General features: G+C 37.9%; 1 protein-coding gene across 1 annotated transcript in view; it reads right to left on the reverse strand.

Annotated features, from left to right (window-relative positions):
* The window catches only part of DCDC1 (doublecortin domain containing 1), a 214,437-nt gene that overhangs the window by 26,939 nt on the left and 166,486 nt on the right, over window positions 1–21,012 (reverse strand). The window contains exons 18-22 of the mRNA XM_032843444.1: window positions 16,325–16,483; window positions 14,999–15,199; window positions 10,918–11,011; window positions 8,523–8,693; window positions 1,288–1,473 (exon numbers count right to left, since the gene is read on the reverse strand). Of these exons, the coding sequence (XP_032699335.1) occupies window positions 1,288–1,473; window positions 8,523–8,693; window positions 10,918–11,011; window positions 14,999–15,199; window positions 16,325–16,483 (811 nt within the window). The remainder of the gene's footprint in view (window positions 1–1,287; window positions 1,474–8,522; window positions 8,694–10,917; window positions 11,012–14,998; window positions 15,200–16,324; window positions 16,484–21,012) is intronic.

Raw genomic sequence — 21,012 nt, forward strand, 5'->3', positions numbered from 1 at the left:
TCTGCATGTTGTAGGTATTGGATACCGCAGTGGGAAGAACATTGGGTCAGAACTCAGTTCTCTTCCCAGCCCTGTCACTGAGTCTCTAGGTGACTTTAGGCCTCTGGCTTGTGTTTCTGGCCTTCTCCTGTTTTCTACTCTGCCTTTTCCTGTGACAGGAGCTGCGGGAAAAGGATGCCGGGGCCAGAGAAAGCCTGGCCTTGAAGTAATGGGATGTTGGCACTACAGATAATCTCTTCCTCTTTAACCCGAGGATAATGCCACCCTGTGGTGGCAGATACTGATGAATGGGGAGGGGAATGAGTGCAGTCCTAATCTACATGATAATTAGGGTGGTGGACACCACACTTCCCCTTTCCCTTTCCCTCCCTACTCAGGATGCTGCTTTGAAGGAAAAACGCTTTCTGAGATGCTTTAACACTGAAGATTCTTTCCAAACAGCTCACCAGCACCTCCTTAACCCCACCATCTACTAAAGCCAAGACAACTGCCTTCAGTCTTCTCCAGAGGACTGACTTCTTTTCACCTTCAGAGTTACTGTTGCACTTAAAATTTATTGCAACTGTTCCTGTCCCCTCCAGACCCTTCCCCCACTGCACTGTGTATCCAGTTTAGGGTACCGAGGAGAAAGATCTGGAAATGGAGACAGCAAGCCCTGGAGAGCACACCAAGTTGGAAGGTTCCTCTTTAGGAACTGCTCCTTTTTATATAAGTGTGTAAGTCCCTTTAGCACATCCTACTCTAAACTTGAAGGAGAGGACTTTTCAAGTGGTGTCATTTTAAATTAAGATTGCAGGAAAGTGGCAGGGATTTTTTTTTTCTTTTTTCTCCATGAGCTATAAATAGTATTAGACATGGATGCATGAATTCAGGCACCCAACCTGAACAGCCATTAACAACACGTCAAATTCCTCCTGAAATGTTCCATGCTAGTGAAAAGAAGTTTGCCCTGTGAGTATAGGCAAGAAAGCTGGTCCACTGTGTAAAGATTTGCAGTTACTTCCTCATCTAAAAGCAACACAGAGAGCAGTGGAAGGTGTTAGTAGATGATTAAAGCCACAGAAGTGCCCAATTAACTTCAAAGACTGTATCGAACTATTAATAGACAAGGTATTTTAAATTACAATGGACCAGAGGAAATCAATGCATGTGGAATGGTAAAGGGGCATCAGAGGAAGATGAATTGGATGGGTGCAGATGAACTTGAATGCAAGGCAGATAATGAATGCATCAAAGTTTCCAAAGTGATGCCACACACGTATTAACAAAGCTCAGGTCATTACATACCCCTGCCACACTGATGACCTTGAAAGGGCCTCGTGAGAACTGCTTCTGGGTCTTGGAGCCCGAGGCACAGAGGAATGGCAGCCCTGGAAGCAACTGTTTGAGCCCCTTCTCTGCTCTCATGGATCGCCCACATGCTAAGCAGAGCAGTGTTTTTCTCTTTCCAGTCGGTGCAAGATAATAGTATCCCTAAAAAAAGGAATAAAGATGGTTTTATGCAGGTACATCCAAAGGATGAGAGCATTTTTGAAGAATATTTACAATACAAATAGAGCACTTTATTAATCCCCAAATGCTAAATTTGAGACCTCAACATGAATGCATCATTTTGCTCCCTACTAATTATATTTTTTAAAAACATACTTCCAAATTCTGTTGACTGAAAAAGGCAAGAGGCGATGACAGTGCAACAGTAATTAGTATAACTTATGTCAAGGATCGGGGTTTCCTGCAGGAATGGTCAGTTCCAGATTGGGGGCAAGAAATGTATAAGAAGAGCAAGTGATGTCTTGTGGTGCCTGGAAAGAAAAGAAGCCATCCAAGAGTAAGGAATCATTTTAAAAAGACACAAGAACCAACAACATGAAGGAGCCTCCATTGGCCCAAAGTGGACAATTTGGGGACAGCAAAAAGAATGATAACCAAAACACTTTGGATGTAGTTGAAAATATAAAATCCCATGAGCTTATAATGATGCTAAAAATACTTGTAAGTAAACTGGCACCAATTTATAACTCGGAAAAACTGGTCATTAGAAAGTGTGGCCAATTATTTGCAGAGATGGCCACAAGAAAACCGCTCCATCCTGGTTTGCATGGCCTTCTGAAATGTGACTTTGTCCTTTCTTTGAATCTGAGCAAGGCCATGTGACTTGTTTTGGCCATAGCAGCATTAGTAAATGTGAGGCAAGCAGATGCATAAGAATTGCTTGCACACTGGAGGTTGTTCTTTTGGCTGCGATGGGAACCCTGAGAACACAATGTGAACAAACTTGAGCTAGCTTACTTAAGAAGCCTTGAGAAGAACCTAGGCCCCCAGCTAACAGCGACAATCTCCAGACATGTAAGGGAGACCATCTTTAACCATCCAGTCCCCACAGAACCACCAAACTACTGACATACCACCAAATGACCACAAGTTAGGGTCACGTAACTGACCCTGGGCAAGACCAGCAGAGTGGCCCCACTGAGTCCAGCTCAAATTTTTGGCCCACAGAATTAAAAAAGTGGTTCTTGGTTGAAGCCACTAAGTTCTCAGGTGGTTTATTGTACCACAATAGATAAATGAATGGATAGAAAGAATTAACATTCATCTTACCATCCTTTAAAAACCATATTTTTGGGTAGTCAAATACTTAGCTGAAGAGGATGAACCTCACTGAAGTTCTTCCTTACATTAAGAGTTTAGCTAATAAATGTTGGGGGGAAATGATAGACTTAGACAGAATTGACTCTACTGAAACTCCTAATGAAATAATTGATTCAGGCAAAGATCACCAAAGAGTGCCACTAGATGAGAGGTCATTGGGAGATTTGTTAAATGTGAGGTTAGGTTCTACTCATGCCCACTGATACCCATAATCACTAAGAATGGAAAATCCAGACATTGTATTCTTGCATAAGTGATCAATATGAAATAACCATGAACCCACGAAGATTCTGGTAAAAAAATGTTGATCATAAATCTAATTACTACTCTAGTATTAAATTCCTTTTACAGAAATTATGGGGGCTAGACAAATAAATTTTAAAATGCCATAAGAGGGCGCCTGGGTGGCTCAGTGGGTTAAAGCCTCTGCCTTTGGCTCAGGTCATGATCCCAGGGTCCTGGGATCGAGTCCCACATCGGGCCCTCTGCTCACGGGGGAGCCTGCTTCCTCCTCTCTCTCTGCCTGCTTCTTTGCCTATTTGTGATCTCTGTCAAATAAATAAATAAAATCTTTAAAAAAATCAAAATAAAAAGAACAGGATACTTGATTGATGGCCAAAGGATTATTGTTAATTTCATTAGGTATCATAATGGTATAATGATTATGTAAGAAAATGTTCAAACTTTTTAGAAGTATACTCTTAAGTTTAAGGTGGAATGGTATCATGTCTGGGGTTTGTAAAGATTGCAAAACCTTTATAATAGTTGAATTTGGATGAAAAGTATATTGGGATTCATTATACTATTCTATTTTTCATTATACTCTTTCTATTTTTAGTATATCTTGGTATACTATATTCTAGTTTACTATTCTATACTATACTATCCTGGTCTATGCATGAAAATTTCCATAATAAAATTTTAGAATACTTTTATATAGACTCTCTCATTTGCTTTTGTCCTCACAAAGCTAAAACTTAAATACAGCCAGAGTTATTATCATTCACAATCAATTTACAGATGAGAAAACAGAAACTCCAAGAGGGAATTTTTCATTTAAGGATACTCTAGTAATACATGGCAGAACTGAAATATAAAACTGACATTTGATTCCAAGTTCTTGGCTTTTTTACCTTTCTCATATTGCTTCAAGTACTCCCTCTAAGTATGTAGAGCTACCTCAATTCAAAGCCAACATTTATATGACACTTTTGAAGATGTAATTCTTAAATTTCACTACGGATTTCTCTATATGCACATACGATTTCCATTTTTCTACACATTACTGAAAGGCAGAAAATTGAAATATCCCTGTTTAGATGGAACTGAACGAATATTATAGGCAGAACCATTTCTATAGAAAAGCATGTACTCCATGATGAATTGCATGCCAATGATTTTCCTTATTCTACTAAAGAAGCCTATTGAAAAGTATCCAGAAAATGTATTTTTCATTCATTAAAACATCAGTCCCCATGACCGTGGTGCTACAGGCTTGATGATCTCTGAATTGCTTTATTTTGGCAACCGTGCATGCACACAATGTAAACTAGAGTTTTGATTAATTCATTCACATTTAACATTGTTTTGAAACTGCTGATGGAAATAAAAAGGCAATACATTTGGGGAGCTCCCAGGTTAACTATGCCTGTAGAATGCAAATAGAGTTTAAAAGTTCAGTAAGTCAGCCCCTGGTATTCTATCTAGAATAACAGGCAATTGATTTGACTAATTATTTTCTCTATAAAATTTTCCTTGATTTATTGAAATGAATAACTTGATCTGTTCATTTGGCCTTATAGATATATAGTCTATTACATGGGGTTAGTCTGATCAATAATGACCATTGCCATTGTATAGTAGCTAAGGTGGTTGTGAATGAATTATTGTGTCCTCATCATATTTATTATTTGAATGAGATACCATGTATGAAAATCACTAAGACTGATCAGTATGTAACATACAGTAGCTATCTAACATATAATATTTACTTCATATTAGTTTCCTTTTTCTAAGCTACCCCTTAGGATGTGGTCTAGGAAAGGAGTTTTTACCCTACATCCAAAATGAATGTCAGGGGGAGTCTATAAACTCCCTAAAACTTACACTAAAGTGTTTGTGTATACACGTGCATTTTGGGGGGAAAATAAGAAGTCTGTATCTCTAAAAAAGTTAAGGACGAATTACTGGCCTAGAGCCTTTGTACAATGAGTAATTTCCTTCCTCTCCAGGTCCAGGAGAGGTTTTTAATCTATGTATCCTAGAATTGATATATTACTGTACTCTTCAGATTAATCATATTAACTTCTATCAGATAGGCTATCATTTAACTATTGAGAAAGTAAAATTATAATCTTTTAGAACAAGTAATTGTTAGAAACTGGGAAGTTGTATTTTGGTTAGCATAAGAAGAACATCTTGATAATATGATTAAAGAAAGGCACTAGTTTTAAAATCATTGAGACCTAAACTCTAGGTCTCCTTTCTTTCCATTTTTATTATAAAATATTTCAATCATACAAAAAATAGTACAGTATAGTGATCCCCCACGAACCCACACTCAGCTTCTACAATTACTATCTGGAAGTTAATAAAAGTTAACAAAAATTATCTAAATTTTATCTAGATTTACTAAAATGCAACCAAGTTTTAAAGGCCTATAGGGAAAATACCTCAAAATTCACAAGATGCAACTGCCCTCCTTAATGCCCAACACCCAATCACCCCTTCACCTCACCCACCTCCCCTTCAGCAACCCTGTTTGTTTCCTTGAGTTCAGCATCTTATGGTTTGCCTCCCTATTTTTATCGTATTTTTCCCCTTCCCTTCCCCTATGTTCATCTGTTTTGTTTCTTAAATTCCTCATATAAGTGAAATCATATGGTATTTGTCTTTCTCTGACTGACTTATTTCACTTAGCATAATACCTTCTATTTCCATCCATGTCATTGCAAATGGCAAGATTTTATTATTTTTGATGGCTGAGTAATATTCCATTGTGTGGAATGTAGGGTGTGTGTGTGTGTGTGTGTGTGTGTGTGTGTATACACACACACATATATATATCTCACATGTTTTTTTCCATTCATTTGTCGATGGACATCTGGACTCTTTCAATATTTTGACTACTGTGTGCATCACTGCTATAAACATTGGGGTGCATGTGCCTCTTCAAATCACCATGTTTGTATCCTTTGGATAAATACCTAGTAGTGCAATTACTGGGTCATAGGGTAGTTCTATTTCTAACTTTTTTGAGGAATCTCTATACTGTTTTCCAAAGTGACTGCACCAGTTTGCATTCCCATCAACAGTGTAAGAGGGTTCCCCTTTTCCCCCATTCTCATCAACATCTGTTTTTTCTTGATTTGTTAATTGAGTAGTTTCCAGGTGATGAAATAAGAGTGCTAAAGACCAGAAGTTATTGAAAAAGCCACTGAAAGTGGCAACTGTGTTCAAGTTTTAAAAAAACGACCTTAGAAGTCCATTTCAGTCTCTGATTAAAGAACTCATTTTGCAAACAGAGCCAGTTTATACTGCATTGAAGTCATGCTGATGTATCTTCTAAGTTGCATTCTTATTAGTAAGAAAAATGACAGCAAATGGCCTTTAAGAATTATCTTGAAGAAAGTAAGTTGCATGTATGATTTTAGGATGAGTTCAGAGTAAACCTAGTATGCCAACTATCTGATGCACGGCACTGTAACCAACATAGTGATGCTCTGTCTATTCTGGTTAAGAAAAAGTACACAAAATAGTTTTTAAAATATTTCTAACAAAATTGTCAAGTAGAAGAATCCAGTGCTTAAACTACTAACCTTTTCTTAAGCAGAACACCAAAATGTCCACTGAAACCTCTGTTCCAGTATTGCCCACAACTTTCATGTCACCACCCTTTAAAACTCAGCCTGCATTCTACCATCTATCTCTATAATTACTGCCTTCTTTTCTTTCTGACCAGCTGTACAGTTCCTCCTTTCCTGTGTCTTTCAATAAAAACATGAGTTGTATAATCCCAGAAAATTTCAATCATATACCAAAGTAGGATAAACCCCCTCTACCATTTACCCAGCTTCAACAATTATCAACAATTACCAATCTTGTTTGATCTCCTTCCCCACCCCACTTCTTATTCCTACCATAGATTACTTTGAAGCATCATATCATTTCATTCTTAAATATTTAGGTATGTACCTCTAAAAGATAAAAATTCTTTTATTGTAACTGTAATATCACCCCTGAAATTAGCCATAATACTATCTTAATATAGTAAAATATTTAGTCAGTATTCAAATTTCTACAATCATCTCTCTCTCCTCTTATAATTTGTTTGAAACAGAATCAAAATCAGCTCAATACATTATAATTGGTTTCTATACTTCTTAAATTTCTTTTGTTAATTTCCATGTTCTTCTATAACTCTTTCTCTCTTTTTTCCTTTATTGTAATTTATTTTATGTATTCAGTTAGGATTTTGATGACTACATGGTTTTTGTGTCATTTACCATGTTCCTTTATCTCCTATATTTCCAGTAAATTATTAGTTAGAATGAAAAACTTAATTAAATTCCAGTTACATTTTTGGGGGGAGGAACACTTCATAAGTGGTATTATGTACTTCCATCAAAGGGCATATATTATCTGTTGTGTCTCTGTAATGGTAGTAGACACTGGTAACCACCGTCTAGATCAATTAATTTAATAAAGTTTACAACATAGTGGCTCCAAATTTTTTCATACCTTATTCAATTATTAGCTGGGATATTCCTATGAAGTGAAACTTCTCACCTACTATTTTATTATCCTAAGATACAGATCATAAAGTAAGGGGAAAAAATGCCTGATTCTTCATTTCCAAGCTCTCAAAGTAACTAATTGGTTCCTTAGCATCATCTAATTGTGATCAATCAATTATTGTTATCCTTGTTTAATATCAGAATGAACGTACGGATTTAAACATATTTGATGAATATCAATGCACCACATTCAGTAGTCTTACTGATGCTTAAATTGTTCTGTCTTTGAACTGGGACCCTTTTCAAGCTGACTTGATTCCTTTTAAGATGCCCTTAGTCTTTGACAGCACATTTGCTAACTGGTAGGAGTTCATAGACAAAGGCAAAAGGGGTTGGGGGAGAGGATAGCATAGTCAAGACCAAAGACATGCAACATGGTACGGTGAATTTGGGCAAATGCAAGTGATTTAGTAGAGCCAGGGAATCTGGGGTGAAGGAGAAGAGCAGCTATTTAGGGAAGACTGAGACACAAAGAGGATAGAGAATCTTATAGCGCATCACGAGATTTCTACAGGCCAATAGTAATCAACAACAGCAAGGTACTTTGACATACAGACCCACAAATACCTCAGGTATTTGTAAAGTATGAAACAATTCCTTATGAATAAAGACTACAGGTCCACATTTGAAAAATTATTTCCTCTAAAAATCAGAATATAGGTATTCAAATTTAGACCTATGCGTGGTATAATGTAATACAGTTAAAGTCACTTACAATCATGTGCACTTTAATATGCTTTTTGGAGTCAAGTGACATCTAGTATGGCAGGCACACCTGTGGGAGCGTAGCATATGTCCTTATCCTCATTCATGAGTGTTCTCATGAACTGATGATGGACCAAAGGTGGTGCTGATGATAGGGAGCCATTGAAACAATATAAGAAGAGGGTAATACCAACATTCCTTCATTGTTTCCTAACCAAAATCACACAGTGTAAGTGATTTCATTCACAAATCAGTGTTTAATTTGTGTGAATATAAGGTTTTCTAGGAAAAAAAAGAAGTTCTACCTTTATTAAATTACTCCATTTTCTCCTATTTTTCTTTTATCCTTAGTAGAAAAGGACCACTTACTGGTTGGTCAACGTTTTCCTCTTTAATCACAGAGGATGTACAAATGCCAGCATAATTTGCTGCTGTGATCTCCTTGTCCAGTGCAGTGCTATGAAAGGCCACAAAAGTTTTGCTATCTTCCACACAATTCCACTTTTGATTGGACGTCCCATTGTTATATGGTTTGTATTTCTGAAAAAAAGGATAAAATATGGAGTCAAACAGACAGGAGAGTTTATGATTTGATTATAGCTGTCACATTTTCATTGCATAAATTCAGAAATTATAGATAATGACTCATAATTCTATGCAGTAATAATCATTATTTATATTTGATGATTATATGTGCCATATTTTTTATATTTCTAAATATGCATCCTTTGATTTGCAAAAATGAAATCACAAAATGCAAATAATTTGGTAAATGCATTAGTTTTTTTTAAATAAGAATATCCCATGAAACTTTTCCTAACTTTTTTAAAGGATATATCCTATTTGATCGTAGTGATGTTTTTATTTTACCAATCACCAATAAACATGTAGATTGTTCCTCAAATTGTCCTTATTATAAGCAAAAAAGCAATGAATAATCATATAAATAAATTTTCATGTAAATCCATGAAAAATTCTTTAGAACAAACTCCTCAAGTACAATTGCTGATAAAATAACATGATCATTTTTAAATATTATGAGATATCATATTAAGTTTTTTCATATCAAAATGATTTCTAGAGAGGTTATTCTAGTTTACACTTACACCGATAGTATATGATACAGCCCGTTTTCCTCACATTCTTGCCCAAACAAATTTAATAAATGAAAAATAGTGTCTTGTTGCTATTTTAATTTATGTTTCCCTGATTACTGAGATGATTTTTTAAAACTATGAGTACAGTTTTATATGTAACAGAAACAGCACATTTATTCTATTATAAAACTTGGCTCAAGCATAAGTAAAGAGTAGTTTCAATTTTAAAGAATTTAAACTAGTAGATTAGTTCCAACTAAACATATCATGACACCTAAAGGAAATTTATAATGAATAGCATTCACTTTACCAAAGAGAGATTGATAGTAAAGAGGAAAATAAATGGGTCTTAAGAATTGATTTAATAGGTCAGACAATAGAGGATCCCTCAGAGGCATGGAAAACAAAGACTATGTTTCAAGGAACAGAGAGTGGGGGTTCTTGTAACATTAACCTAACATGACTCATTTTTATTATTTTACATGAACTTTAATATTTTCTCACAAACCAAATGCTTCAAGAAATAAAAGTGGAACATCAGCAAAGAAAAAATCTTGAAAGGTAATACAAATTACCTTGAGATCAAACTCACTTCTTAAAAATGGGAACCTTAGGGGAAAATGTCAATATCTATAATTTTTTGAAGCTGATTAAGGTATAGAATTTGCATCTGCAGAGGTTTTAATCTCACTGTGGCCCATGCCAAAGAGGCACCTGACAGGGAAGAATGTGATGTTATATATATGATGTCTCCTAGAATAAATTTTTTGTCCATATTTATCAGCAGGGTAGAAGATTTAATTAAGCTTTGATATTTGTCCAGATTGCTATATCCCAATTATGGATTCAGGACCTGCGAAACAAGCTGCCTCGTTGCTATTAAAAACATGGAATAAAACAAATGTACTTTGGGGATAATATATTCTCTTCAACAAAAGATGGTAAATACTATGAAGGATACAGAAAATAAATTCAGAGCAGGGGTGCTCCTAAGCTTTCTTTCCTCCTAGCAAGGAAAAACATAAATCTATTTAGGAGTGTCTTTGGTTACAAGTAAGGATGACAGATAAACAAGAAAAAAGAACTCCACAGATCTTTATCCAAAACTCAAATGAACCCAGTTTTCTCTGGAGTCTCCAAAAGCTGTTTGGCTGCCACAAGCATTTGCTAAAGTATGTTACGTGTATTTCAAATGTGTATCTTAGTAGAATGAACATTGATGAGTTCACACCCTTCGGGAAGACCTCTCTGATCATGCTCTTTCCCTCCAGCTGCCAGGCAAGAGGGGGCTTGCGTAGGTCCCAATCAGTGAGTTTAAAACACGTGCCTCTAACAGCTATTCACTTGACCGTAGCCGCCACTGAGACCATATGAATGCTACTGGGATAATTTTTCATGTCTGCCCTTGGATTTGATTTAAGTAACTAGCATAACTCCTGACATGCAGCAAGCCCACAATCACCATCTGTTGGATTAAACTAAATTAAGAGCTACATGAACATGTTGAATTTGAAATCTAGGCAGACTATTGTAAATATTTTAACAATGGCATTCAAAATAGGTTTCTATGACAGCCATTATCTTTCTCCACAACAAGGAAGCACAGAGCTTTACTTAACTTTAAATAAAGGGTGATGATTACTACTTAGCCTATATATATATCTTACCTGAATAATAACTGGATAGCCACAGACATCATTTCTTGTTTTGGTCATAGACACTGCCAGCACAAGGTCTGGGTTACTCACCAGGTGAAAGGTCCTTTGGGAAAACAGGATTAGGCTTGTTATCAAGTAGCGTAACCCGATCAGAGCTCCCTCTGTGCCACCTACCAGAGTGCTGCCACTTAGCTCCATGCGTGCTTTGTGATAATGGATATGAATCCTTTAAGCATTTCTCCCTCACAGAAGCACAATATGAAGCTTTCTCAGTAGAGATTGCTAGAGGAACACTGCAGGAGGAAGGGCTCCCTTGCTCTTCCTGGCTGCTGCATGGGGTTACCAGTTGGGAGGGAGGACATCCAGGGATGCTCCGCCCTAACCAGGTGCCGGGGATGTGTGGCCCCTGGGAAGCCTCACAGCCCTGGCCTGATAATCATTTGCTCGTGGCCCTCCTGACATGGACATGACATGCTCTAAACCTTCTGCCTCTCCAGCACCCTGCTCCTTTTCCATACCTGTGTGCCCCTAAACCAGTTGCACCCCTGCATATGTTCCAGAGGGCTACTTCCTGCTAGCAGAGCAACCACAGACCAGTTCTGGTCAGGCAAACTAACAGATTTTTGCCATCCAGTTAGCTGTATCTGTACCTTTTCTAATGAGTTCTAACTCTGGCCTTGGGAAAGGCCTGATTTCAAGTTTGTCCTCAACTCCCTCAGCCCCAGAGGATTTTTTTTTTAATCTAATAGTTACTCTTTCATCATTGTTTAATAATTCTTTATGTTTCACATCTTCTTGAAATCACAGTGTGGTTTTTGCCTCCAAATTGAACCCAGACTGATATACCCTCCTTACCTCCTGATATTTAATCCTGTGGCAGAACGATTAAGAACATGGATTCTCGAGCCAGAGGGCTCAAGTTTGAATCCTGAATTTACTTCTTAGTAGCTATATGGCTTTGGTTAACAATCCCACACCTTTGTTTCCTCATCTGTAAAATAGGATAATGATGCCTGCCTCAAAAGAGTCTTGTGGGAATGAAATGAATTAATGAACAGAAAATACATAGAATATTGCCTGGCACACGTCACTTAGAATGAGCCACTATTATTAACGGTTGTGATTTTTTTATAGCTTTTCCTCCAATTCTCTTTTTCTAAAGGGTTATACCCTAAAAGTCCAAGATATATGTTGAATATTGTTAAGCTGTCTTGTATAGGAGCTCACATAAAGCCACTTTGACCAAAAGAAGGAAAGAAAATTATTGAGCTAAAATCCTCAAATTCTTCTCCTTGCATCACTTAAAAGCAAAATAAGCCAAACATTCAAGGAAACTGTCTGTATAGAAAAAGCCAATTCTTTATGTCTGTCAACATAGTTACATTACTCATACACCAGCAGTGGCATTCCTGCTGTGGAAAATATAACTCGTCCTATAAAATTTAATGATGTGGGAGTGAAGGGGAGAGGAGAAGGTGAGAAAGGGTCTGTTATAAAAGTAATATATTTCTCCTTTCAAGACTTAAAAAAATTCCAGATATCTAATTTAAACTTCTGTACTAAAAATAAATATAAAAAACATAACCTCACTGTAAAGAATTTACGAAGAACTGAAAAATAGAGTAAAAATTGTAACAGACTTTTAGGCATTATTCATATTACTACAAGATAATCCCTGTTAATCTTGCAATGTATTTCTTCCTTCTATTGTTGATTAATGATGTATCATTTTAAATTAAAAAATGGGTATTGGACCTCATTAAATACCTTTTTAGCATTTATCAAAACTGGGCACTGCACGAGAGCTGCTATTCTCTACTCTTCACCTGTTTAACCTCGTCATTCACATAGCTTGGGTCTTGCATTTTTTATTGACACTCAATATTATTCATATGAATGAATGATCGTGCATCTCCTGCAATGACCTATTGAGATGCCAACATCTGTTACCTGGCTATCTATGTTTCTGCTGCTTACAACAGCCGTAGCAACTTCTCCCATGCTTCAGTGCCATGCTGAGCTGTGATAATGTTGGTTTCCCTTTTCGTTTTTGAACAGTACCATCAACTGACACTGGCCTTAACAGGAATGCTTAAGTTTTGCAGGAAGCTTGAGTTTATGGATCTGTACATAAAACACACTATGTGCCAAAAGGCAGTGTGAGACCTTCTTCTGTGTCCCAGGGATATCTCGCACGTTACCACAGCCCCTTCCACAAACCTAGGGAATGAGTGCTTGCAAGTCAGTGTCCCGGGCCCCAGCGTACCTAGCTTTGAAATCAAAAGATCAAGTGATTAAGGAAATTTTAAAGATCTCTTGTAGCTCCAAAGCCCATGACACTGTATTTTCCCCTGTATAATTCTGGGTCCCGTTGAGGGTATTTTCATCCCCGAGCTTACATGTTTCCCTTTAGAAGCCAAACAATTAATTTAGATTTTGCCAGAGTTGGAAATGGGAGAAAGATGCCAGGTTATCTCAAAAGTTGACCTGGACCATTCTTCTGTGTGGCTGGAAACCAAGTGAGTGTATCTCTGGCAATTTCCCGCTGGGTTCAAGGAGGACCTCCACTGTAATACAGTAAGCTAAAGCAGTGAGATGTATTACTAAATTCCAGAAATGTAGAGCCCGTTAGCACTGCGGGGATTTTCATGTGTTTGATCTCAGCTGAAGCACCAGCTCCCAGAACGCCGCCCTTAATCACCGTTTGCAGCAGAATGAATGAATTCTGGTCCCATATAGCAAATCATTCACAGGGACAAAAACTTGCCTCTTAGCTCCCTGTCATAATGTTAGCTTAGCTAGGATGAACAAGGCAAAGCAACACACTCACAGGTCTAGCTACAGGTTGGCTTTTCAACCTTCTTGTAAACAAGTCCAGTAAGTGTTCCTTGCTGGTACTTGGCTCATCTCAGACAGTGAACAGTGAGACTTGCTCTCTTCCTGCCCATGCTGGGCTGCTGCTCTTGCCCGCTCATGCTTGCACAGTCTCTGTCAAAGCAGCAGTTCCTAAACCTTTCACATCACACACCTTTTGAGAAGCCAATGAAAATCACACCTCTTCCCCAGGGGGGAAAAAGTGTATCACACAGATGTCAAGAGACTGAAGAGGCCCCGGAGGCTCACCATAAAAGACTAATGGCTGAATTTGAAACAAACCAATCTAAAAACCAAGGAGTTGTTTTCTTTCTGGTTAAAGATATGTTCGTATATGAACAAAAAGAGAGAAGAAGAAGCCAGAAGAAGCCACCACGATGCAACAGGTGTCAACACGCTGCCATTCTCGTCTCATCCATTCCCTCCAACTTTTTACATTTTTGCTTTTGCTAGAGTATTTTAATGCAAGTCTGACCTACTTCTTCATTTTATCTGTAAATGCTACAATATATATCCCAGTGGTCAGAATTTTTCTTTATTTAAACATAGCCATTGAACTATTAGGACACCCAACAAAATTAATAAGACTTCTTTTGTGTCATCTGGCACCCAGGCTTTTCCTCTAATTGTCTTAGAAATAACTTTTGAGAGTGGTCGGCTTGAATCTTGATCCAAACAAGGGCCAGCCATGAGGTTAGACTGGATTGATATATTTGTTAAGGTAAGAATTCGTTTTCACTGTGTAAGCAGAAGCCGTATCCGTTGGTTATTTGATGGAAATAAGGAACAGCAGAAAAGCGTGCTTGTGGGAAGGGGCAGGTGATTGAGTTACTGAAAAATACTGCACCATTTTTTTAAAATGGGGACTTCTTAAGTTCTTACTTGATCCTTTCAGATCATAAAAAAAGAATTAGATGGCAGCCCAGTTTTCTTTTAATTTCCATAGCCAGTTAAAACTATGAACCCAGTAGGTCAGATTTCACATTCCTTATCTGAACAGACAGTGGATAACTTGTGTATAGACTACCGAGCATTTACATTTGATTTCACTCTCTTTTTCTTCTCTGAGTAGGATTTAAAAAAAAGCATTTTCTACTTTCAATAGAAAATCCAAAGTCCCCACATATACTCCTGCCTGCTCTGCGGGTACCATACCGGATCTCTTAGGCTGCCATTCATATATTTGGTATATTGACACCCAGTATAATGGGTTTACCTGCTGCCTTTCTTGTGCATCCATCGTTGATGACTATCATCTGCTTTTTTCTCCACCAAAACTACCTCTGTGCCTGAGCGCAGATCAGGACCTCGGACTCCCAAAACTAGCTGAGGAGCGGCACAGCTTATAATTTGCCCATCTCTGTATTCAAACTGCTGGCGGCAAAGCTTCTGCAATTTACTCTGCTTTGGAGAATGGCTGAGAAGAAGAAAATCCCATTAGAGGCCGAAAAATGTCCTGTGCACTCAGTGTGCTGGAGACGGCAAGCTCTGCTGCTGAGAGACCGGATGGAACCGAATGCTCGGATCCTGGTGAGGCATTACCCTTGGGACAGCAGCACCGCTATCGCCTGGCAGGGCCAAGCAGATGGTAAGAGCAGAATTCTGAGTTTATTCTGTAACAGGAATAAATGTCCATCCAAGAGAATATGAGAAACTCATCAGCATAGCAAAAAGAAACTGAGTTGAAGAGGTAATTTAGTTAAAGGGAAAAGGAATGGGAAAAGGAGAGGGCCAGGTAGAAATGGAAAAGGGAAAAACAAAGGAGTTCAAATCAGGGTTGTTTCTAGCCTCAGTCTAGTCTCCCTGCAAATAGAATGCCATTCTCCAAATTTTTCAATCTTCCCATAGAATATCATAAAAGAGAATGATATGCTAATAAGTTAATTCAAAGGAATCTCCTGCTTAAGGAGCTTAAGGCAATAAGCAGACTTATGAAATATATTAAACATCACAATGCATTGTCAATTAAGTTAATTTATAAATATCTACGAAGCCCCTAGTACGTGCATGGGGCAATGCTAACTGTTGAAATGCCAAAGCCGTTTGATTTATACAAAATGCTATAATGGTAAGCAAATGTCTAAAGGTTATGAAATAATACAAAGTACTATAAATTCCCGTTATTTCATTGGACATTGACCAGAAAAAAATAAAGTTAAAAAGGAAGAAACTACATTTTACTAATTTCTTAAAGACATTAGGGCATCTTACATGTTTATTCTTAAGATCATTCACACATTTGTTCAACAAATACATAGGCTTTATGTTATTAGGATGCAAAGATGGATAAGCTTACTGCTTAATATAAAAGACACACCAGTGAACAAGAAATTATATTACATGGCGCAAAATAAACTAAGGGGAGAAGGGCCTTCCCACAGATACTTGCAAACACTTAGTAAAAAACCCAAGACACAAATGTGTATGTTAATATAAATGGCGGCTAACACTAATGCAAACCCTGAGGAATCATTTCGCCCTAGAATGAGCAAATCTAAGACCATGCAGAAATCTCTAATGAGAATTCCTTGCAACTTTTTACCTGTGTTTCTTCTGTGGTTCCACATTTTCAAAGAGTTCTTCTTCCATTTTCTTTGGAAGACTGTCATCCTCATCAAAGTCATGAGGAGTTTCCTGCCAGGCATACCTGAGAAGTGTGTGACAAGCTTTCATTCGGAGATGGGCTCTTGCATGTGAATCTCTACAGAAGTAAACACAAATCTAAGAATTCTGATTTTTACTCACAGAATTTTCTCTGAGGTATAGTCTGATCATATCCTAAAGGATGTTGATGAATCTGTAAATCACATTTCTATTATGGTGCCTAACATTGCAAATCCACCTCCCACTAATACATAATTTCGATCTTTTAATATAAAGCTACAAATAAAATTCCCCAATTACATAATAAATAGCACTCATCTTTATCTATTCAGGGAAAAATGGGGCCATGTATTATATTTCAAAAACTGCAAGATTGGGGCATCTTAGTGGCTCAGTCGGTTAAGCATCAGACTCTTGATTTCACATCAGGTCGTGACCTCAGGGTTGTGAGATTGAGCCCCGCATCGTGCTCCACCCACACTCCACACAGAGCCTGCTTAAGATTCTCTCTCCCTCTCCCTTTGCCCCTTCCTTCCTCTAAAAAAAAAACCTGCAAGATTAAGACTGCTCGGTAGTTTAAGAAATTCATAATGAATGTGTAATGAGATTCCTTCTGCCTGCTCCAGAAGTGGGTCATAATTCTGTCTGGAACAGGACAGGCTAGATTACTGCATTTCATACAGTTTACTCATTAGACAATGTTAAGAAATCTTAATTAACTTTTCCTCTCAAATCTAGGGAAGCTCAAATAGCATCGGCACAGACGTGCAAACTTTTGATAGAGAATAAGGTACTAAAACACTTAAATAGTCATAGTTTGAATAACTGAGTCATCAGCCTTCTGGCTTCTTATTACGATGATGACATGAACAGGAGTTTAGCCACCATACAGATCTATCAATATCATATTCTGGAGCACTGTTGAAGTACATTTGCTTCCAAGAGATCATAACACAATATGAAGACTGCTCCACTCAAGGCAGGATAAATATACAGGCAAAGCAGTGAGCATATTCTAGCAGTCTAACTATGCATATGTGTAAATAAAGCTGGAGGGGAGTGGGTAGGTGGCGATTGTCAAGGTGCTCCTAGTATTGATATAACTGGAAGCAATATAAATTACCAAAATCTTCGGGGTCAATTCCTGTGTTGGCACAGCAGACCATACACTTTTTAAATGTAACACAAATATTATACATGGATATGAAATTGGAGGGTAACAGCTGCCTCGTTCAAATTGTGCTCAGGCGGCTGGCTCAAGTCAAAAATCTTCCCAGCAGTTAAAAAACAACAGTGCCATCTAGTGTTAAAAATAAAAAAAACAGCTTTCCCACCAACTTTATTTCTTCAAGGAAAACAGAGAAAGAAAATGTCATTCTTAGTTACAACACATTCAGCAAGGTGTAAACAAGATCCTTCCTCCAAGTCCAGATGTTTAATTTTCTAACTTGGAATTTATCTGTATTCTCTTTGGCTTCCAGGCAAATGAAGTACAGTCTAGCCACTTTAGAACAGCCCTTTTTAAATATACCTTGCTTTATAAATTCATTAATTTTCCATTCCCTCATGTACCTAATCATTCCATAGTTAGTCACTCATTCTTTTCAATGATGTTTCTTGAACATCTGCTATATGATAGGCACAGAGTTCTAAGTGATGAACAAAACAGGTAAGTTCTCAGGGTTTCTGGAGCTTACATTCTAGTGGTCAGAAGAGATATAACAGACAAGTCTGTTATATAAGTATGAATAAATATGAATAAATAATATAAGCACCATAAGTGGAATAAAACAAGATATTGTGATAGAAACTAGCCAGCGTGGGGTAGGGTGTACTTAAACAATGGAGTCTGAGAAGGCTCCTCTGAGAGAAAATGTTTGAGTTGAGACGCGGAAAATGGGAGGGAGCCATCCATGTGAGGTTCTAGAGAGAGAACCTTCTGGGCAAAGAGAATAAATAGAGAGGTTCTGAAGCAAGAATATGCTTGGTTCATTTGCGGAACAGAAAGACACTATTATGCCAGGTATAAAGTGAGTGAGAAAGGTAGTAAGCGAAAAGGTTTAAGAAGGGGGCAGGGCCTGCCTGTAATTCAGTAAGGGAATAGGAAAGTTCTCCCTGAGCTCCATGCTAAAAAATTCTTTCTTTCACAAGGCAGCAAAGCTGAGGTGAGTGCTTCCAGAGTTTCTTTTCTATTTTGCTTATTTTTATTAACAGAAATCTTGACACAGAATCCAACTATCAAAAATGTTCCTTCTAGATCTATGTTTACTCTCTTGCTTTACGGATATCCCTCCTTAAATCACCCCACTTTTCAAATAAGTAAAACTTCCAAACAAAAAAATTTGAGAAATTCTGGGGAAATCTTCAAGTGACTGTAACATAAGATGATTTAGGATTGAGTCACCAGAAGTGTCTCAAAGAACTAGTGAAAGCTAGCCCAGAAAAGAGAGAAACCAGTAGCCTGATGATGATGAACTTTGCATATTTTAAGGACTTTTAGGTAGAAGAGGAAGGGTATAAACAGAAACAAATGAAACCATAGGGCAGAGATGTTCTAAATAATTTCTACATTAGAATGGACTGCCTTATCAAAAGGAATAAAATCTTGCCCTTTGCAACCACATGGATGGAACTAGAGGGTATTATGCTGAGCGAAATAAGTCAATTAGAGAAAGACAATTATCATGTGATCTCTCTGATATGAGGAATTTGAGAGGCAGGGCGGGGGGTTGTGGGGGGTAGGGAAGGAAAAAATGAAATAAGATGGGATAAGAGGGAGACAAACCATAAGAGACTCTTAATCTCACAAAACAAACTGAGGGTTGCAGGGGGGTGTGGGGTTATGGACATTGGGGAGGGTATGTACTATGGCGAGTGCTGTGAAATATGTTAAGACTGATGATTTCCAGACCCGTACCCCTGGGGCAAATAATACATTATACGTTAAAAAAAAAAAAAAAAAAATGGCTGCTTGCGAAGTAGTGATCTCTCTGTTACGATGAGTATTCAACAAGAGATGGCATCAAAAGAGCCTGCCTGGAATGTGCAGGAGATTCCTGCCCTTTGTTTTGAGTGGACTCAAGAACTCCAGGCCTTGAAGAAATCTAAAAATTAGAACAATGTGGATCTTTGCTCTCAAAGATGTTCTTTGTGTTTTTCTCACTTTCTGTTTACTTTTTTCCCATGGGCAGTCTAATAACTCAGAAGCCAGATGATACATTCTTCAGAAATTCTCTAGCCAATGAGGAATAGACCCATGTAGGCCAAATCATTTCTCTCTGAAAAAGGCCTTGTGGTGCTTTTGTGAGTGTCAAGACATGGGACCAGATGAATCACTCATCAAGATGAGGGGGTTTGTTTCCTAAAATAAAATTGATGTTCCTACAATAGAGGATAGAAGCAGTCTTTTAAAATGGTTTGTAAAATAGTTTCAAATGACATGTAAATTAATTTTCACTGTTATCACAAGGGTAGTTGACTATCTATATATGGTTTTAGAATTTGGAAACTCATTCAATTGTTCCTTCATTTATTCAGTATAGGATGATTAAAGTCATCTACCCTGGTCTTCACAGAACAAGCCGGACAAGGGGTTTTGCCCACAAGGAATTACAGGGGTGGGGGGAGAAGTACTGCTAAGAACAGTGCTCCATACAATCATTACCATGATTGATTTCAACGATGAAGAATCATTCCACACATGAGTACAAGGTGGGTCAGGGCACTTCAGGCGGAGAGAAACAAACAAGGGGCTCAGAGGCCTGCAGTGGTGCACAAGCAGAATATGCCATATTCAGTGGCCGCTTGTCGTTGACGAGCTGGAGCTTAGTTTGCATGTCAGGAAGAAAAAGTGTGGAGTGGAGGTAGGTGTGGGGTGCAAATGAGGGTCCGTGACAGGCCTGGACTCAGGACAGAAGGATTTGGGACTACAGAGTAAATGTTTTTTCTATCTGCAGTAGGTAGCCACTGAAGAACTGTAGAAAAAGGGTTCTGTTTTAGAAAGATAATTGTCTGTAGATGGAACTTTGAGGTGAACTGGAAGGAGGAGAAAAGGAAGAGAGAGACCAATGTGGAAATCACTTCAGTGACCCAGGATGACGACTGTATTTTAACATGCATCTGGCTTGAACCTATATTAATTTAATTGTTCCTGGAGTCGATGTTAATGGAAACAAAACATGATGGATTCCTCAAATAATTTGCAATTCCAAAATTCTAGTCTTTTAAAAATAGTAGTACAATAATAAAATCACTGCAAGTAGATCACTGTGATGGTTGAACATTGAAGCTCCAGCTCGATCTTTTTGCCAGAAAACTAATTAAATCCTAGCTCTTAGGGTGCCTGGGTGGCTCAGTGGGTTAAAGCCTCTGCCTTCAGCTCAGGTCATGGTCACAGGGTCCTGGGATCGAGCCCCGCATTGGGCTCTCTGCTCAGCAGGGAACCTGCTTCCCCCTCTCTCTCTGCCTGCCTCTCTGCCTACTTGTGATCTCTCTCTCTCTCTCTTTCAAATAAATAAATAAATAAATAATCTTTTTTTTTTTATTAAAAAATAAATAAATAAATAAATCCTAGCTCTTCATCTGACATCCATATCACAAATGTGGCACGAGTTTCCTGCATGGACT

The sequence above is a fragment of the Lontra canadensis genome, unplaced genomic scaffold (genome assembly GCF_010015895.1).
Source record: "Lontra canadensis isolate GAN:19392208 unplaced genomic scaffold, GSC_riverotter_1.0 scaffold140, whole genome shotgun sequence".
Classification (NCBI taxonomy): Eukaryota; Metazoa; Chordata; class Mammalia; order Carnivora; family Mustelidae; genus Lontra; species Lontra canadensis.